This window comes from Rhineura floridana, chromosome 18, assembly GCF_030035675.1.
Source record: "Rhineura floridana isolate rRhiFlo1 chromosome 18, rRhiFlo1.hap2, whole genome shotgun sequence".
Lineage (NCBI taxonomy): Eukaryota > Metazoa > Chordata > Lepidosauria > Squamata > Rhineuridae > Rhineura > Rhineura floridana.
Window position 1 is genome coordinate 97,653 of NC_084497.1, and position 18,167 is coordinate 115,819.

At 47.1% G+C, this 18,167-nt stretch overlaps 1 protein-coding gene across 2 annotated transcripts; it reads right to left on the reverse strand.

Annotated features, from left to right (window-relative positions):
- Nucleotides 1-915: 915 nt before the first annotated feature.
- LOC133372415 (bone morphogenetic protein 2-like) lies at nucleotides 916-17,465 on the reverse strand. Of its 2 annotated transcripts, XR_009759488.1 has the most exons (9): nucleotides 17,300-17,465; nucleotides 16,268-16,449; nucleotides 14,767-14,828; nucleotides 9,389-9,621; nucleotides 6,604-6,746; nucleotides 5,461-5,583; nucleotides 4,656-4,854; nucleotides 2,389-2,989; nucleotides 916-1,593 (listed from the first exon to the last, which is right to left on the reverse strand). XR_009759488.1 is itself a non-coding variant. In XM_061600981.1 (8 exons), exons 1-8 carry the CDS (start codon nucleotides 17,394-17,396, stop codon nucleotides 2,583-2,585), a joined length of 1,446 nt encoding a protein of 481 aa, XP_061456965.1. In that variant the 5' UTR covers nucleotides 17,397-17,465; the 3' UTR covers nucleotides 916-2,582. The 2 variants fall into 2 exon arrangements, 1 of the variants encoding a protein (XP_061456965.1); XM_061600981.1 differs by having other exon boundaries at nucleotides 916-2,989.
- Between the last annotated feature and the right edge of the window lie 702 nt (nucleotides 17,466-18,167).

The following is an 18,167-nucleotide window of genomic DNA, read 5'->3' on the forward strand; positions in this document are numbered from 1 at the left end:
TTCTGTTGTTTCTTCCACCTTTGTTGGTTCAAGCATCCTCCCCTCCTGATTTTTTTCAAGCGTAAATTTGTTGGCTATCATTCTGTGTGCTAAAAATGAGTTGTGTAGCTGGTGAATATCTTTCTCATCCTTGGTATATTCTACTGATTCTGCTTGTTGCCTGTGCTTTAAAACTGCCTTTCTGGGAGGACTGGACATTTTTTCATCAGGTTTTAATCAAGATATCTATTTTGAGCACACCATTTCAGCTCCTATAATCTGGAAATATAGCAGTTCATGATATTTGTAAAAAAAGAAATTAGAATGAATATAATTGGAAAATGTAGCCCCAAATTCTATTTGGTCAGTGAATGTGATGCAACTATCAAAACAGATGGTACTGGTCTATACATAGAGTAAGTTAACCTTGAATTTCATCTTTCACAAGAAAAATGTTCTGGGTTACTTTGGTTCATGACAATGTATTTGAATTTTTCAGAGGAATGTGCGAACAAAGAAATTGCTCTAAATCATGAGGAAGAAGTTAATTTGGAACAAGAGAAGACAGAAAATAATTTCAAGGGCGTCTTCTTAAATAAAAAGGAGTCTAGTAATGAAGAGACTTCTGAAAACGCAACAGAAGCTTGTTTGAAGTTGGAACAAGAGAGCTTTGCAGATGAAAAAAAGGGCAGAAATAAAGAAGAGAGGCCATAAGGCGGGGTATAAATAAACTATAATAATAAATGTTTGAGCTTTAATTCTATTTTTAATTTTTAGGATTTTAGTATTCTGATTGTCTATATGGATTGTACTTGTGTTTGGTTGTAAGTCGCCCAGAGTGGCAGATATGCTATCTCACAACTCATGTTGGTCCCAATCCCCAACTCACATAAGAACAAGAACAAGAACCATTGGGAGAGGGATGAAGAGCTTGGTTTTTTAATATTTACACAGTCCATTTGTAGGGTGATACATAGCCAAATAATAACGATAACAACAGAAGTCCTTTTACAAATATTTACAGGTTCCCCTGTACAGGGGCTGTCCAAGAAATGAGTTGTATGCAAGTCATTCTCAAGAATAGAACGTTTACACAATGGGTGTGAGTAGCTTACTTCCCTTGATGTCAACTGGTCTACTCCGAGTTTGACTTAGCTGGGTGCAAACCCTATCCGTATATACACACATATATATTAACACTTTAGATATTTACAGTATAGTACAGTGGTTCCCAAACCTTTTTCTTCCCACCGACCCATTGAAAATTGCAGAGGATCTTAGCAGACCCCTTCATGATTTTTCTGCCTGTTGTAGGAATTGTAATGCGCTGTGTTAGGTGCTGTTCATTTTTTATTGTATTTTCGTTGCTACTTTTCTTTCACAGAACAAAAAAATTATAGAACGGTAGAGTTGGAAGGGGCCTATAAAGCCATCGAGTCCAGCTCAGTGTAGGAATCCAACTTAAAGCATCCCCGACAAGTGGCTGTCCAGCTGCCTCTTGAATGCCTCTGGGGTTGGAGAGCCCACCACTTCCCTAGGCCACTGAAGACTGAGATCCTATCTTTCTTGCATTGTATTTTCATATGTGACAAGTTGCATCCCTTAGGGTTCAAACTGTAGTACCAGAAAACACAAGGGGGGGGAGAGAAAAGGAGCAATAAAGATACCATTAAAAATCAGGAGGGATTTTCCATGCCACGGATGTGCAGTCTCCTGTCTTCAACCAAAAATCCGCAGACATGCCACAGACCCGCTAGAATGAAGCTCGTGAACTATTGGTGGTATACAGGCCACATTTTGGGAAGCACTGGTATAGTACATTCTATCGCAAAAGGGTCCTTTGGCTTGAGATTACATTTTGCAAAGGGTTTACAGGTCAATCTGTCATTACTGTCTCCCTCATCCCCTCCCCCCAAAATATAATTTCATTCACTGGCAGATTTATGAATATGCAAGACACTTAACTCTTAAGCTTTCTCTAGAAGCTTAGAAGAACAAGGCTACAGGAGCCAGCAATGGCTGGTCTGAATCAGGCTTGCAAAATAGCGCTGCCTGCCTTTGCAACGAGTTGAGCACCCTTTGGTGGGGTTAAGGTGGTGGCCACAGTTGATGAGCCACAGCGAGTGGGACGGCTCACGAGGAAGCAGGCTGAGAGATGGCAGGGGGGGAATTGGGTGATGCACATTTACAGCAAAGACGGGGAACATCAGGTCTGCCCCCCGGGACTCTTTCTAGGTGGCCCATTCTAGGCCCCTCACCCTCTTTTGAATGTTTACGCCTGGCTGGAATATGCCCTGGAACTGAGATAATGACTCTTGCTTGCTTGGATGGGGGATAGAGACGAGTGTCATAAAAACTAGCCTACTGTACAAAGGTAAAGTTTACATCCATTGCCCTGCCCACGACTACCTGTGGCCCTGCTCACTGCTGGCACGTGGCCCCCAGAAGAGAATGCGCCCCTTGGGCTGGAAACGCTTCCGATTTACGCACTCAGAAACAAACAAAACACTGAATTTTAGCTTGGCCGCATGTCTCTGGGACAAGCAGCATGCAGCCTCTTCCCTGCAGAAGGGGATGCAACGGCGAAGGCGGCGCCCCGCGTTTCAATGGCAGCCGCAGCTCCCGGCCACCATGTCATCGTACTGCTTGAGCACCACGTTTTCGTCGTCGTCGAAATACAGCAGGTTGATGGAGAACAGCTTGTCCGGGACGCAGCAAGGCCCGCTCACGTCCTGGCTGAGCTTCAAGGCATTGATGATGGACTGGACGGTGGCGTGGTTGGTCGGCCTCATATTCTCCCCCAACGGGAAGGGGCAGGAACCCTTGCAGTGGTAGGCGTTGTACCCCCGGGGAGATATAATCCAACCAGACCAGCCGATTTCCTCGAAGTCCACAGACAGCGGAAGCCTCTGGCAGGGCAGCTGGCTGTCAGCCGATCGAGGGGTCCGGGTCCTGTTGGATTTGGGGCCTGTGAGGTGCTCAGGAAGGGCCGCATTCGGGTGGGATAGATCTAAGGTGCAGAGAACGAGACTCCAGATCAGTGTTAAAGCTTAAAGACAGCAGGCCAATTAAAAGATTGCATAAGTCAAAAGTACTCTGCACGTGCTCAGAGGCAAGCCCAGGCAGAAGAACCTGTTCTTGTCGTCTGTATAAAAAAATTAAAATCTCTCTTTTGCCTGTGTGAAAAAAAAACATCATTCTTAAGCGCATCCAGACCAAAAGGATGGATGATTTCCTGGGGCATTTACATTCCAGTGGTTGGTAAATAAAGCTATGTCTACACCCACAACCTCTCCCAAGATATCAAAGTGCAATTCATCTTCCAGGAATTGATTTATAGCTGCTTCTCAGGTTCATATTTTGGAAGAACTTGCAACCACATTAGAAGCACAAGGGGATTTGTAAACCCTTCATGTACGGATACCGAGTGTGGAGAAGCGTCTGATGTTAGTGAAATTCCCAGAGGTTTAGACTTGTGTGTGGCACCTTTTTGGGTGATAGATTTTATTTATTCGGCCACGGAAGAAGCAGAAAAAGTAGAAACGTGTCTGGCCAACCTGTTCCAGGAGCACTCATTTTACACAGGCACACACCTCATAAGGGCATAGAAGGGCTTTGTTTTCCGTTTTTGTGTTTATTTTACATCATAGTTGTTAAATATTTGTTTCAGTATTTGTAACTTAATTTGAACTGTTTTTCCTTTCTTTCTGACAGGGTCTTGTGTTAAGGAAAGTCAAAGTTTTGTGTGGGTTCCCTTTATCCTAACACATGCTGATTCTGTCAGAGCTTCTTGCAAGAAATTGAAAAGCACACTTGACAGACAGACAGACAGACATGCTCAGGATGGAGATTAGACAGACAGACAGACAAATAGATTTCATGGACTTCTGTCAGCACACTTAACAAATTACAGTTCCCAGGATTCTTTGGGGCAAGAAGGCATGACTATTTAAAGTTGTATGATATAGCGTTAAATGTATAGTGCAGATGGGCCTTGGTCATGCCCATTTTATTTATTTATTTATTTATTAAATGTGTATCCCACCCTTCCCCCCAGAAGGAGCCCAGGGTGGCAAACAAAAACACTAACAGCACTTTAAAACATCTTAAAAACCAAAAGACTTAAAAACATATTAAAACAAAACACCGGGAAAAACCAACTTTAAAAACATCTTAAAAAGCAGTTCCAGCACAGACGCAGCCTGGGATAAGGTCTCTACTGAAAAGGCTTGTTGAAAGAGAAAAAGGTCTTCAGTTGGCGCTGAAAAGACAACAGAGGCGGCGCCTGTCTGATATTTAAGGGGAGGGAATTCCACAGGGTCGGTGCCACTACACTAAGGTCCGCTTGCTATGCTGTGCGGAATGGACCTCCTGATCAGATGGTATCTGCAGGAGGCCCTCACCTGCAGAGCGCAGTGATCTGCTGGGTACATAAGGGGTAAGATGGTCTTTCAGGTATCCTGGTCCTGAGCTGTGTAGGGCTTTGTACACCAAAGCCAGAATCTTGGATTAACTTCAGTGGGTCTTAGCTTAGTTCTTAGTAGAGGACTAGCATTGAATACTACCACCCAAAGGATACAGCCCATCGTTTCTTCCCTGTTCCCCCTCCTCCATTCCAAGCTGTGTCTTAAATCTTAGCAAACCGATGGTCAAACAACCCCCCCATCCCTCCTCACCTAAGAAGGCGTTGGTGGGCAGCTGAGCCCCTCGGCGCCCGTCATCGGTGAATAAAACCAGCATGGGCTTCTTGCTCTCATGATGATCCCTGCCGGAAGCAAACTGGACGGCACCATCGTCTAGGGGAGCCCTGCCCAGAGCCTGCACGGTCACCAAGAGTCCCTGGTTGCTGCTCTCTTCTTCCGTCCAGGAGCGGACCTGCAATGTGGAATCAGTGAATGCATGCCCGTGAATTGCCACGCTGGGAGGGGTGGCTCAAGAGAGCAAGGCCAAGCGGCAGAGATGAGGAACCCCAGCCCTGGTTTAAAAAGGAATCTGGGCCACATGTGTAGATGTTCAGTTCTATGTCTATGAACTCAGCTATAGGCGTGGGGAACCTTTGGACCTCCAGGTTTTGCAGAACTGCCCCTCACCAGCCCCAGCAAACACGCTCAACAGCCAGGGAGGTTGGGAGTTGTCCTCCAGCATCATCTGGAGGGCAAAAGGTTCTCCACACCTGTCCAAAATCAATGTCACCATTTTATTGTGTCAAGTCGCCACGAGACACTTTCTTTGGACAAAGTGACTGATGACAGTATTTTATTTTATTTAACAAAATGTAAACAGAACTTGATTGTAACGGAACTTCTAAACAGTTTACAAGAAATATTAAAAGGATAAAAGTAAATGAAAACATTTTTTTTAAAAAAACATGAAAAGAAGCAGTAAACTAGAAAGAGGTTAAAACACGTCAACACCTTTGCGCCTGGGAAGGCTTGCCTAAACAAAAGGCCCACACTCAAAGAGCAAGCAAAACAAACTCACGGCTTGTGTGATGGCAAAGACCTCCCAGCCGTACCCCTGGACGGCCAGGAGCCTGGCCGAGAGCAGCTTCTTGCCTCCCGGGGAATCCAGATTCTCCTGGTTCAGGACCTGATAGATGCTCACCTGGCGTGGAGGGGACAAGGCAAGTTGTTGGGTCAGCTCAGGTGAAAGGAACAAGCCAAGGAATCCCTCTCTAGCTCACACGCAGCTTTGATAATGAGAGGATCAAGCTTTCTTAGGCACCCTTTGAAATCCCATCCCTGGTTCCAGTTGAGGCAAGGAAAGGGAACTCTGCGCATGATCGCTTTAAACATTCTTCAAGACTTCTAAGCGCCCCAGGTCAGCAGCTTAGATGGAGGGGCAAGGAGGAAGAATATCCACCATTTTTAATCTACAGGAGGTGTGTGGAAATTCCAGGCTCAGGAGCAGTCTACCTCTGACTGACCAGCAGTTGCTAAGTGGCAGAGGCGGGAAGTCGTGAATGCCTTCGGGCATTCGGACTTCCTCTTGAGCCCATGTCGGGGAAAGGATATTGCCCCAGAGGAACCCACTGTGGTCTGATCCAGCAAGCGGGGAAAGGCTGGTTAGAGCGTCGGACTGGGAGCTGGGAGACTAACAGTTCAAATCCCTGCATGGCCATGAAGCGCACTTGGGGGCCAGTCACTATATATCTCAGCCTAACCTACCTCGCAGGGTTGTTGTGCGAGGACAAAATGAGGGAAGCGGAGAGAGGAACCCATGTTTGCATGCCACCTTGAGCTCAAGAGAGGAAAGGTGGGATATCAATGTTCAGTAAATGGGGCCTCCAGGTTCAAACCAGCTGCTTTGGGGCGGGGACAGGGCTCTGCAGGTGTTTGTTGTGCATGAGAGAGAGCTGATCATTTTTCCTTTCTCACTGGATTTATATTTTATTTTTTAAAAAACATTGGAAGAGCCTTCATGAAGTTGGTCCAGGCCAGAGGCCCGTCTAGTCCAGCATCCTGTTCTCGCAGTGGCCAGCCTAGGGAAGGCTGCAAGCAAGGCTTGAGCGCAACAGCCCCCTCCTCACTTGTGATTCCCAGCGACTGGGATTCAGAGACAAGGGTGCCTCTGAGCATAAAAAAAGATCTCGCTCCCGGGAATGCTTTCACCTAGCTCCCTTACCTGGCAGAAGTGCTGCCTCCTGGGGACACCGCCCTCTGCCACCTTTGCCCGCAGTTTGAAGAGGTGAAGTTCGGCTGTCAGGACCTGCTCGTTCTTCGCCACGCTGGAGAGGACGAAGAGGAAGTGCATCTGGCTGCTGTGAGCTGAAGCACAAAGGACAGGGGAGGTTATTGGCAGCCGTCAGTCCCTGCAGCATTTCTTCCAGCAAATAAAACAACAGCTTGCGTGCAATGCCTTTTTGCAAGGACCAATAAATAAATGGCAAGGCGTTCCCTCGCACCATAACCAGTCGGAAGGCGTTTTCACAGCTTGGTGGGTTTTTGGGGTGTTTGTTTTCCAGAAGGAACAAAACAAAATGATTTAAAAGTCAGCATACGGAGTTAGAGACATGTAGGCACAAGTGATATTCTAAGGAGGGATTCCCAGAATGTCAGTGGACCACTGGTGGTCTGTGAGCTTCATTCAGCTGATCCACAGCGTGGATGAGGATGGGAGACTTAACGCAGGGGTTCTCAAAAAATTCTTCCCCTACGGACTGTGAAAATTGGTGAGCCTGTTCTAGGAATTCCTTAATGCTCTGTGCTAGATGCTGCATGATTTTTTAAATGTATTTTATTGCTTGCTTAAGTTGCATTATGTTGCATTATGATTTGCACTCCGCAGAATTCAGTTCGTAATGCAATAAAGTATAAAAATAAAGGAAGCAATCAAATTGCAATTAAAATTCAGTATGAATATTTAACACAGACATGCCGCAGAGGACCTGAATGAATCTCCAACGGTCCATGGATCTCAGTTTGGGAACCTCTGATCCAATGCATTCAGTATTTATATTGAAGTCTTTGGAATTTAAATACAGTAAAATACAGAAGAAATACACAGCGCATTACAGAGTTGCTACAATAGGCAGAAAAATCACAAAGGCCAAGACCCACAGCGATCTTCAAGTGGTCCTTGGGGGAGAAAGGTTTGCGGACCGCCACCCTAAGAGATTACAGAGAAGGGACTGAGACAGGGCAAAATTATTTAAAGGCAAGGATAGGACCCTTAAGAAAGAGTGAGTGTTAACTGGTTGCTAGGATTCTTGCCCTGTCCCAGGAGGAATCCGAAAACGTCTCAAATTCTTAAGCAAGAGCACAGTCTCAGGAACTCTGGTTACGTGACGCTTTCGCTCCTGTTCGGATGCTCAATTTTGTTTGGTTAATCATTTTGCACGGTCCATATTGCTTATTAATTCATTAAAGTTGTAGCCCGCCCTTCCTCCCAGAAGGAGCCCAGGGTGACAAACAAGGGACAAAACTCTAAAACATCTTAAAAATAAAACATCTCTTTAAAAAATATTCAAAAACATATCTTTCCCCCCCACCAAAATACATCTTTAGAAACGTCTTTAAAAGCAGTTCCAACACAGGTACAGACTTTTCTAGTTATATTCTAGCAATAGCATGAATAGGCCCCTCAAACTGCCTGCTGTTTCCACAAGCTAAGGCAACAGCTCTTCTCTCTTGCTTCTCCCTCCCCGCCCAGCACCTTTGGTGATAGACTAGCTTGACAATAGACTGCCTCTGAACCAAGAGGTTCCATTTTGGGACCCATTGCCCTGAATTTTCACAAGCTACTGTATTCCCAGTGGGCAAGCTGCAAAGGGCCCTTAGGGTTTAACAGCAAACATGGGAACTAAATGTATTGCTGTATTAATTATTTTATTTATCCCCTAAAATAAAGTTAGGAAAATAGGAAACTGCCTTATACTGAGTCAGAGCAACAGTCCACCTGGCTTGGGATTGTCTGCACTGACCGGCAGCCGCCTTCCAGGGTTTCAGACTGGGAGTCGCTCCCAGCTCTACCTGGAGACGCCACTGGGGATTGATTGATTGATTGATTATTTATTAGATTTATATTTATAGTGTTAGGAAAGTGTGATTTGTTGTTGAATTTTCATTTAAAGTTGTCATTGTTGATTTTAATAATGTTATTACCTTGTTGTTTAATTTTTGTAAATTGCACTGTTTTTATTGATATGTCATTTCTCTGTTTGTGTTTATTTCTTGTAAGTCACCTTGATGGCCTTTTGGCCAAAAGGCAGCATAGAAATAAACCATAATAGCAATAATAATAATAATAGTAGTAGTAGTAGTAGTAATAATAATAATAATAATATCCCACCCTTCCTCCCAGGGTGGCAAACAAAAGCACTCAAACACTCTGAAAGATCTTAAAAAGAGACTTTAAAATATATTACAACAAAAAATCCTTAAAAACATATTAAAACAAAACATCTTAAAAAATAAAAGCTTTAAAAACATTAAAAAGCAAGATCCAGCTTGGGGCCTTCTGCATGCAAGAGAGAGTCTACCCCTGAGCTGCGGCTCTTTCCCCCACAATGAATCCTGGGTCGTTGCAACATAGGAACTGCTTTATACTGAATCAGACCATTGCTCCATCTAGCTCAGTACAGTCTACACTGACTGGCAGGGGCTCTCCAGAGGTCCCTCCCAGCCCTAACTGGAGATGCCGTTGGGGATTGAACCTGGGACCTTCTGCACGCAAAGTGGGTGCTCTAACACTGAGCCACTTCCCCTAAAGATAAAGTAAGGTTCTAGTCCTCATGGCAAAGAGATGATTTAAATAGAAGTGCCTCAGTATTCTCTGCACTGCCTGGCAGCGGCTTTCAAGCAAGGATTCTCTCCCAGCCCTGCTTGGGAATGCCACGGAGGACTGACCCGAGACCTTCTGCGTGCAAGGCAGATGTTCTAACCACTGAGCGACAGCTCCCTCCACTTACTTTTATCCAAAAAGCTGCGCACTGTGTTGCCCTCCAAGATGCCTGGGTCTTTGGTGATGCCGTCATCCCCGGCCACAGTGTTGTAGAGGTCCACCATATACTGTGGGGGCTGCTTGATGCGCTGTGGGGACTGAGGAGGGTCTTCGATGCCAAAAACTTCCAGCAGTTTCTTGAGGGCCTGGGCCCTCGTGTCCTTGGAGCTGCCTGCCCCCAGATGGCCAGAAGAGGAGGGTCTGCCGAGGAAAGCAGGCAGCCAGCTCAGGAGGACCCAGAGCAAGCACTGATGACGGCGCATGGCTGGTTCCCTTGCGATGCTCAACAGGACTAGCCTCTCTTTTCTTTTTGGCCTTTATAACCAAGACTGCCCCCTCCCAGTTTGGAGCCGCACAGCGAGGGCATGTGGTCCCAGATGCTAATGGGCCATCAGGAAGGTCTGAGGAAAGCTAATTGCGGCGCTAACAAGGTGTGAATTCTGGGATGGTGAAGGCCAGTACCCACGCTTTGGGGAGGTTTGTGGATTGATTCCCTCCCCTTGGCAGAACAGGGGGTGGTGAGCCTGGGGTTGGCAGGAAGGAGGGGGGGTCCCTGCAAAATGGTCCCGAAGTCGAATGAATGGATTTGTTTGTTTTGCAAACAGAAAATGCACTAAAACTGTTGACACTAAATTATACTTCTCTCTCTCGAAATGGAAATGGACTGCCTTCAAGTCGATCCTGACTTATGGTGACCCTATGAATAGGGTTTTCATGGTAAGCGGAATTCAGAGGGGGTTTTCCATTGCCTTGTCTCAGGCTGAGAGGTAGTGACTGGCCCAAGGTCACCCAGTGAGCTTCATGGCCGTGGGGGGATTCGAACTCTGGTCTCCCAGGTCATAGCCCACCACTCACAAGCGGCCACCAAACATTTCTCCCCCTCTGCACTGAAATCCGGAGAAATCTTGCAACCCTCTCGGTAATTTCCTGCAGGTACCTGGTTGGCGGCTGTGAGAACAGGATGTTGGGCTAGCTGAGCCGCTGGCCTGTTCCAGCAGCTGGGCTCTTCCTAGGCTCTGGACGGTATAGCAGGATGCATGCCTTGAACAGAATGCCATGGGTGGCATTCAGTGCTAGCCTTACTCAGAGTAGTCCCACTGAAATTAATAGATATGGCTCACTTAGGTGCACTCATTCTGGTGGGTCTGCTCTGAGTAAGGTTTAGTTGGACACAACCCCAAGTTTTTAAGAGATCCTCCCGGATAAGTTCCTAGCAAAGGGAAAATCAATCCTGGAATATAGGAATCCATTAGTGTAGTGGCAAATTCAGAAGGGCAAGGTACCTTCAGGATAGTCGCAGCCATGCCCCTTCTAAGATTACACAGCCTTCTATGATTATAGAATAATCTGGCCAGGCTTGAATCCTGTTTTCTGCTTTTCTGTCCTTGTAAATGCCTTCTCCTGCAACAAGACTACCCTAGGAGCTAATCACCGTGAAAAGGGAGTGTGTGTTAGCTACTGAGAAGAGTCTTCTCAGTGGCTGACTCACCTCCTTTCACTCCGATTGGCTCCAATCAGCAGGAAAGGATAAGGAAGCATGTCAGAAGACTCTTCTCAGTGGCCGACACCCTCCCCTTTCATGCTGATTGGCTCATAGGATGCTGGAGTCATAGAGACCCTGTTGGGACCTGGCTCCCAAAAAAAGGAAGGGGTCAGAGACCTCCCGAGAGCCTGGATGACTACACCCCTGTGGGAATCTGCCTTATACTGAGTCAGGCCATTTGGTCCGTCTAGCTCAGTCCTGCCTACACTGACTGGCAGCAGCAGCTCTGCAGGGTTTCAGGCAGGGGTCTTCTCCAGCTCTACCCGGAGTTGTCGCAGTCTGAATTTGGAGCCTTCTGCATGCAAGTCAGAGGCCTGCCCCTTAAAAATAGATATGAATGAAAAAAGCCGATAAGAGAAAAATAAACTCCTTTGAAATGTGGTGTTGGAGGAGAGCTTTGCACATACCATGGACTGCGAAAAAGACAAATAATTGGGTGTTAGAACAAATTAAACCAGAACGATCACTAGAAGCTAAAATGATGAAACTGAGGTTATCCTACTTTGGACACATAATGAGAAGACAGGATTCACTAGAAAAAGACAATAATGCTTGGAAAAACAAAAGGGAGTAAAAAAAGAGGAAGGCAAAACAAGAGATGGATTGACTCCATAAAGGAAGCCACAGACCTGAACTCACAAGATCTGAAGAGGGTGGTTTATAACAGATGCTCTTGGAGATCACTGACTCATAGGGTCGCCATAAGTCGAAATCGACCTGAAGGCTCATAACAACAACATTTAATACAAGAGAAGTGTCTTCAGACACAAAACCCACCTGCCACCCGAGTGATGTCACCGACCCGTGGTGCTCCTGGGGCTAGAGCTTGGGAACCCCTGCTGTAGAACCTCACTTCCCAAAGTTTATTCTGCAGGCTAAGCTTCAGGAGGAGGCTGAGTTTGCTCTCCCTGGGAGGCTAATGGGATCCTAATGGGGAAATGACGAGGCCATTTGCAGCTGGTAGAGAAAGGCTACGCCTGGCTAATACGCAAGGGCGAGGAAGGGGTGCCCCAGAGACGAGGGGAGGAGCCGGTTGCAAAACTGGGTTTGTACATTGCACAGATTCACACACACATGCACACACTGGACAGATGGAAACAGGAACATGCTTGAAACTCCATAAAAGCCTCCAATTTTCACCACTTTGGTGGTATTACTATAGATCCTTGGTCCACCTAGCTCAGTATTGCCAGCACTGACTGGCAGCAGCTCTCTAGGGCTTCAGACAGGGAGCCTGTCTCAGCCCTATTTGGAGATGAAGTTGGGGACTGAACCGGGGACCTTCTGCATGCAAAGCAGATTCTCTAACCACTCAGCTACAGCCCTTCCCCATTGGTCTACCTAGTGCAATACTGTCTGCACCGACTGGCAGCATCTCTCGAGAGTTTCAGGCTGGGAGTCTCTCCAAGCCATACCTAGTTATTTATGATTTTATTTATTTGTTTATTCAATTTACATCCCGCCCTTCCTCCCAGAAGGAGCCCAGGGCGGCAAACAAAAACAGTAAAAGCACTTTGAAACATCTTAAAACAAAAGACTTTGAAACATCTTAAAACAAAACATTTTTAAAAAACATTGTACAAAGGACATGGCAACTTGAAAGAAAGTAAACATCCACAGTTTAAAACCCAGCAATGGGAACAATGCAATAGGGACACCAATCCCCCCGCCCCGCACGACAAATAATATCTGTGACAGCACAGCACAGCAGCTGCCTACAGCAAAATCCATCCAGATGCTTCTTTGAAGGTGAAAGAACCAAATGACTTCCCCACCCCACCCCCAGTTTTTTAAAATATGAGCCAACTGTCATTTAGACAATGCACATGCCCTTTCGAGGAGATGCTGGCACACAAAGAGTCGTCCCTTGGTTTGTCTAATTTTCGTCCACCTCATGCATTATTGGGAGAGCCCGCTCCAACATCCCACATTTGCAGGTCTGGATGGCAAAGACAGTGCGTAGCTGCCCAGATCGGCTCCGGAAGGTATTGGTCTCATATTTGTCAGGGAGGCAGGCGCTGGAAACCTCTTTGGCCCAAACGAGGCACTTGACTTGGACTTGCGGGTCCCTGCGTTGGAAAAACAACAACCGAAGTCTCATCAGAGTTCCTTGAGAAGAGGGATTAACCCCTGTGGGAACTGAGGGGAATGGGGGGGTTTCCTAACAACTCTCAGCACCCTGAACAAACTACAGTTCCTGAGATTCTTGGAGGGGTGGAAGCCACAAGTGTTTAAAGCGGTATGATACTGCTTTGAATGGTGCAGAAAGGGAGCCTTGCACAGTGTAAACCGCAGGACTACAGCTGAACGTCAAGAAGACTAAAGTAATGACAACAGAAGATTTACATAACTTTACAGTTGACAATGAGGACATTGAACTTGTCAAGGATCATCAATACCTTGGCACAGTCATTAACCAAAATGGAGACAACAGTCAAGAAATCAGAAGGCAGCTAGGACTGGGGAGGGCAGCTATGAGAGAACTAGAAAAGGTCCTCAAATGCAAAGATGTATCACTGAACACCCAAGTCAGGATCATTCAGACCATGGTATTCCCGATCTCTTTGTATGGTTGTGAAAGTTGGACAGTGAAAAAAGCGGATAAGAGAAAAATCAACTCATTTGAAATGTGGTGCTGGAGGCGAGCTTTGCGCATACCATAGACTGCGAAAGAGACAAAATAATTAGGTGTTACCACAAATTAAAGCAGAACGATCACTAGAAGCTAAAATGATGAAACTGAGGTTATCATACTTTGGACACATCATGAGAAGACCTGATTCACTAGAGAAGGCCATAATGCTGGGAAAAACAGAAGGGAGTAGAAAAAGAGGAAGGCCAAACAAGAGATGGATTGATTCCATCAAGAAAGCCACAGACCTGAACTTACAAGATCTGAACAGGGTGGTTTGTAACAGATGCTCTTGGAGGTTGCTGATTCAGAGTCGCCATAAGTCGTAATGGACTTGAAGGCACACAACAGCAAATGTGACACTTTTATTGCTTTCATTGCTATGAAACTGTTTTTGCAGTTGTTGATTCTGAGATGTATTTCCGTTCACCTTGTTGGAAGCCACTTGGAGCAGAGCTTTTTTGTGGAACGGCATAAAATGCGGCAGGGGGAAGGAAGGAATAAACCTTGGTTGCAGTTAGGAATGGGGACTGAGGAAGCCATAAAGTGTGGGGGGAACGTAGAGAAGGGGAGCTCCAAGGAAAGGTTTGAAGGAAGCAAGAGAGGCATGCAGATGGCATCAAAGGAGAACACAGCTTCATAACAAACCTGAGCATCTCTGACAGCCCCATCTTAGACATGTACAACTCCCACTGAGTTTTGGGAAGGGGGGCTTTCTCCCCAGACCACAAGCACAAGGATTGCAGCCTTAGGAGGTGGTTTTTTGGATGGGTGTTTGGGTTTTTTTGCAACATACCAGAAAGTGAAATCCACCATCTGATGTTTGGGTGGGTGTGTCTGCGGTTAATGTCTCGCTTTACGCCTCCAGAAATCTCACAGGTGCTTGGGGCCTCTCCCCACCAGTCTGTCACAGAGCGCAGTCCCCAGGCAATCCACAAAGGCTGGCAATTGGGGGATGGAGGGAATCCACAGGAATTGCAGGACATCATTGAGGGAGTGGATGTGGAAAACCCCGTCCTTGCCTCCCCTCCTCTTAGGAACGGATTTGTGGGTGACCATTGAGACCTGGATCTGACCTGCTGTTGCAAGGGCCACCTGGGTACACACTTCTGAGGGGGCGTCTGGCACCCAGGTGTGTGTGCCACTGAGTCTTTCTAACAGCTGTGCTTACCTTAGCAGGCACTGGCTTCTTCCAGAGACACATTGCCCTGAGCACCGGCCCACATCAATTTCCTGGAAGATTTGCAAAAGAAAGGAAAGGGGGAAATCACTTGCCGGTCTCCCACTGACTTGGCAGGAGGGTGGGAAATGAAAGGGCTAGTCTTCCTGGATGCTAACAATGGTGTGTAACACACACACACACACACCAGCAATGACTTGTATACACAGCTGTTTGCAGAGGGAAGACTGCTGGACACATTTAAACATTGACAAATTATTTTGCTGCATTCTGGAATGATCACTACATTCTTCCTGCTGCCCTAAAGGCGCAAAAAACTTCCTTGCAGGAGGGGAGAGTTGCTCTTGAGGCAACTGGGCTCCTTGGGACTCTGCAGCTTGCCCACGGCTGCACGTAGCCCCTGAGCCACTCGCTGTGGGGGTGATCTTGAGCTGGCCCTTGACACCCAGGAGACACGAGTGGGGATTTCAACTCACAGACTCTGGCCTCCCAGCCAGGCTCTCCTCCCCACTGGGCTAGACCAGCTGTTACTGTGCCACAAAACTCTTTTGCCATATCAGGACGCCTCTGCGTTGCAATCAAGTCCTGACTGTGGGCTTCCCACTGGGACACCTGCCTGACCACTGTGGCTGGATTAGAGGGGCGTTTGGTCTGATCCAGCAGCATTTCATTATTATCATCGTTGTTCGTTGTTGTTATTGCAGGCAGGGATATGGGAGTTGAATCCACATCAGACATTTAAAGCACGTGGGTTCCCCAAAAGAATCCTGGGAACTGTAGTTTGGTAAAGCTACTGGGAACTATAGCTCTGTGAGGTATAAACTATTTATTTATTATTTGATTTCTATCCCGCCCTTCCTCCCAGCAGGAGCCCAGGGCGTCAAAAGCACTAAAAATGCTTTAAAATACATTAAAACAAAACATCTTTAAAAATGTTTTTGTAACAAAAACTTTCAAGACATCTTAAAACATCTTGCAGTTCCTAGGATTCTTTGGGGAAGCCATGTGCTTTAAATATATGGTACAGATGTGCTCTGGGTGCACACACATTTAAAGCACATTTAAGGCACAATCCCTCTCCCCCAAAGAATCCTGGGAACTGCAGTTTGTTAAGGGTGCCGGAAATAGCAGCTCCGTGAGGGGTAAACTACCGTTCCCAGGATTCTTGGAGGGCTTTAAATGCACTTTTAATATAGGGTGCATATGCAGCCAGTCACATCCATATGATACTGGGGAACTGCAGTTCATTTAAGGGCGCTGGGGATTGCAGCATTGTGAAGGGTAAACTATAGTTCCCAGGATTCTTTGGGGGAAGCCATATGCTTTAAATGCATGGTGCCGATTCAACCTCCTGTATCCCTGGCTACTGACTATGTTAGCTGATAGATGGGATCAAGCATGGATTAACTTGTGCTGTTCAATCCTAATCCTACTCAGAGTAGACCCATCAAGGCTAACGGACATAAACTAAGTTAAGGAACAGCAGGACAACCTTAAGGAGTGCCACCTTTTCCCCCGCAGCGTCGAAGACGATTTCGAAGTGGTGCTTCACGTGGGAGATCCGGTAACAGGACTCTCTCAGGTTGCAGCTGTCCAATGTCTGGACCGCCTGGCGCCCGTTCGGCGTCCTCAGCAGAACCGAGTCAAAACCCGTCGGCAGGCAGAAAAGCCCCTCTGAAAAGAGATCCAAGGTGAGACCGTGTGGGTAAGGTTTCCACCATAGCACACAATGCTGTATATTCTCCTGGGGCGCTCAAGACTCCTGCAAGGAAATGGACCTCATCCTGCACCCCTGTGGAAAAACACAAGCATGCACGCACATGCACAGAGCCAGTAGTGGTTAGAGTGTCAGACTGGGAACAGGGAGATCCCAGGGTTCAAATCCCTGCTTGGCCACGAAGCTCAGTGGGTGACCTTGGAGGCCAGTCACTTTCTCTCTAAGCCTAACCTACCTCACAGGGTCGTGGCGAGGATAAAATCAGGAGGAGGGAGAACCACATTTGGATGCCACCTTGAGCTCTTTGGAGGAAAAGGTGGGACAGAAATGTAACAATAAGGCTGTAAACACACCAGCCGCCACAGCAAAGCGTTTCCATTGGCCACGCCTGGAGTGGGAATGGGTTGATCTGCCGATCAGTTGCAAAATCCTTTTGAAGCAGAATTTTTTTAAAAACACACACACACTCAGGCTGATCCAACCAAGTTTGACAGTAAAAAGGGGAGGGTTCGACTGGCATCCTGTGCCCCCGTTTTCAGAAGTGAGAGGTGGAGACGCAGCAGGACCAGCAGGACAGGGAGTGTGTCACTACCCTGTCCAAAATAAATGAGCTTTAGTATGTTTCACATAATTGATTTGTCTTCTTTTCTTTTCCTTTTTTAAAATCATAAACATTCTGGTTGGCTATTTGGCGAGAAACTATAATGATAATAGATACAAATAAATAATAAAAGAATTACTCCTGTTTGGGGGAGAACCCAAAAAATCCCTCCTGAAGCATTGACAGATCCCCTCCGGCGCGCCTACCTTTGGGATGCAACGGACTGGAACACTTCCTGACGTCCACTGTCTGTTCCAGGGGGAGTTTGGAAAGAAGGTTTTCAGGGAGGGCAGCCGGAGGCATTCAGGTGGGCTCGCCTTGCACTGGCAGCCCTCGATGACGTCCACCTGTTGGGAGCCTTCAAGGAGCAGAAGTTCTTTGACCCTGAAGCGGCTGGGCTCACACTGGTCATTCCCTGGGCAGGAGCGTCCCGGCCAGGCAGACTGTTCTGATTCAGCTGGGGACCTCAAAAGCCTCTACTGCAGCCGAACTATTGATCCACCCAGCTCAGTCTTATCTGCAGATGATGGGGGTTGAACCTGAGACCTTCAGCATCAGGTTGCAGGACTCAGTGGCCCGACACTGCCATGGATTGGGACCTCCCGTGGACTCTCCACCCCCAGTACAGGCAGTGTGGGGCTCAAATAAGCCCGTCCGTCTCACCTACCTGTTGCATCAGCACGTCCTTATGAATGTGCTGCATGTGCAGGTCTGCCCTTGCCAAAGATGGCAGGAGTGTGCCTAAGGGGTTGACATCTCTGCTGCCATCTTGGCTGGATGACAGGCATGTACATATGGATGCGCTGACGCAACAGGTAGCTGGGTCAGGCTGGTTTATTTAAGCCCTGTGCTGCTTCTATCAGGCGGGGATGTTTGACTTTACGGCGCTGCGGCCCCGGAGCAAGCTGGTGCCCAAGGGCCCAGTCATGTCTGGCGCCAGCCCTGACAGGCAGATTGGTGGGGGCAGAGCCTCACTTGCCCTCATGGCCAGCCTCCATTGGGCCTTCTTGCACTCCTAAAATGACAAGAAATACCTTACCTGCTTGGTTCTCAGGAAGTCTAGCATAGAGGACG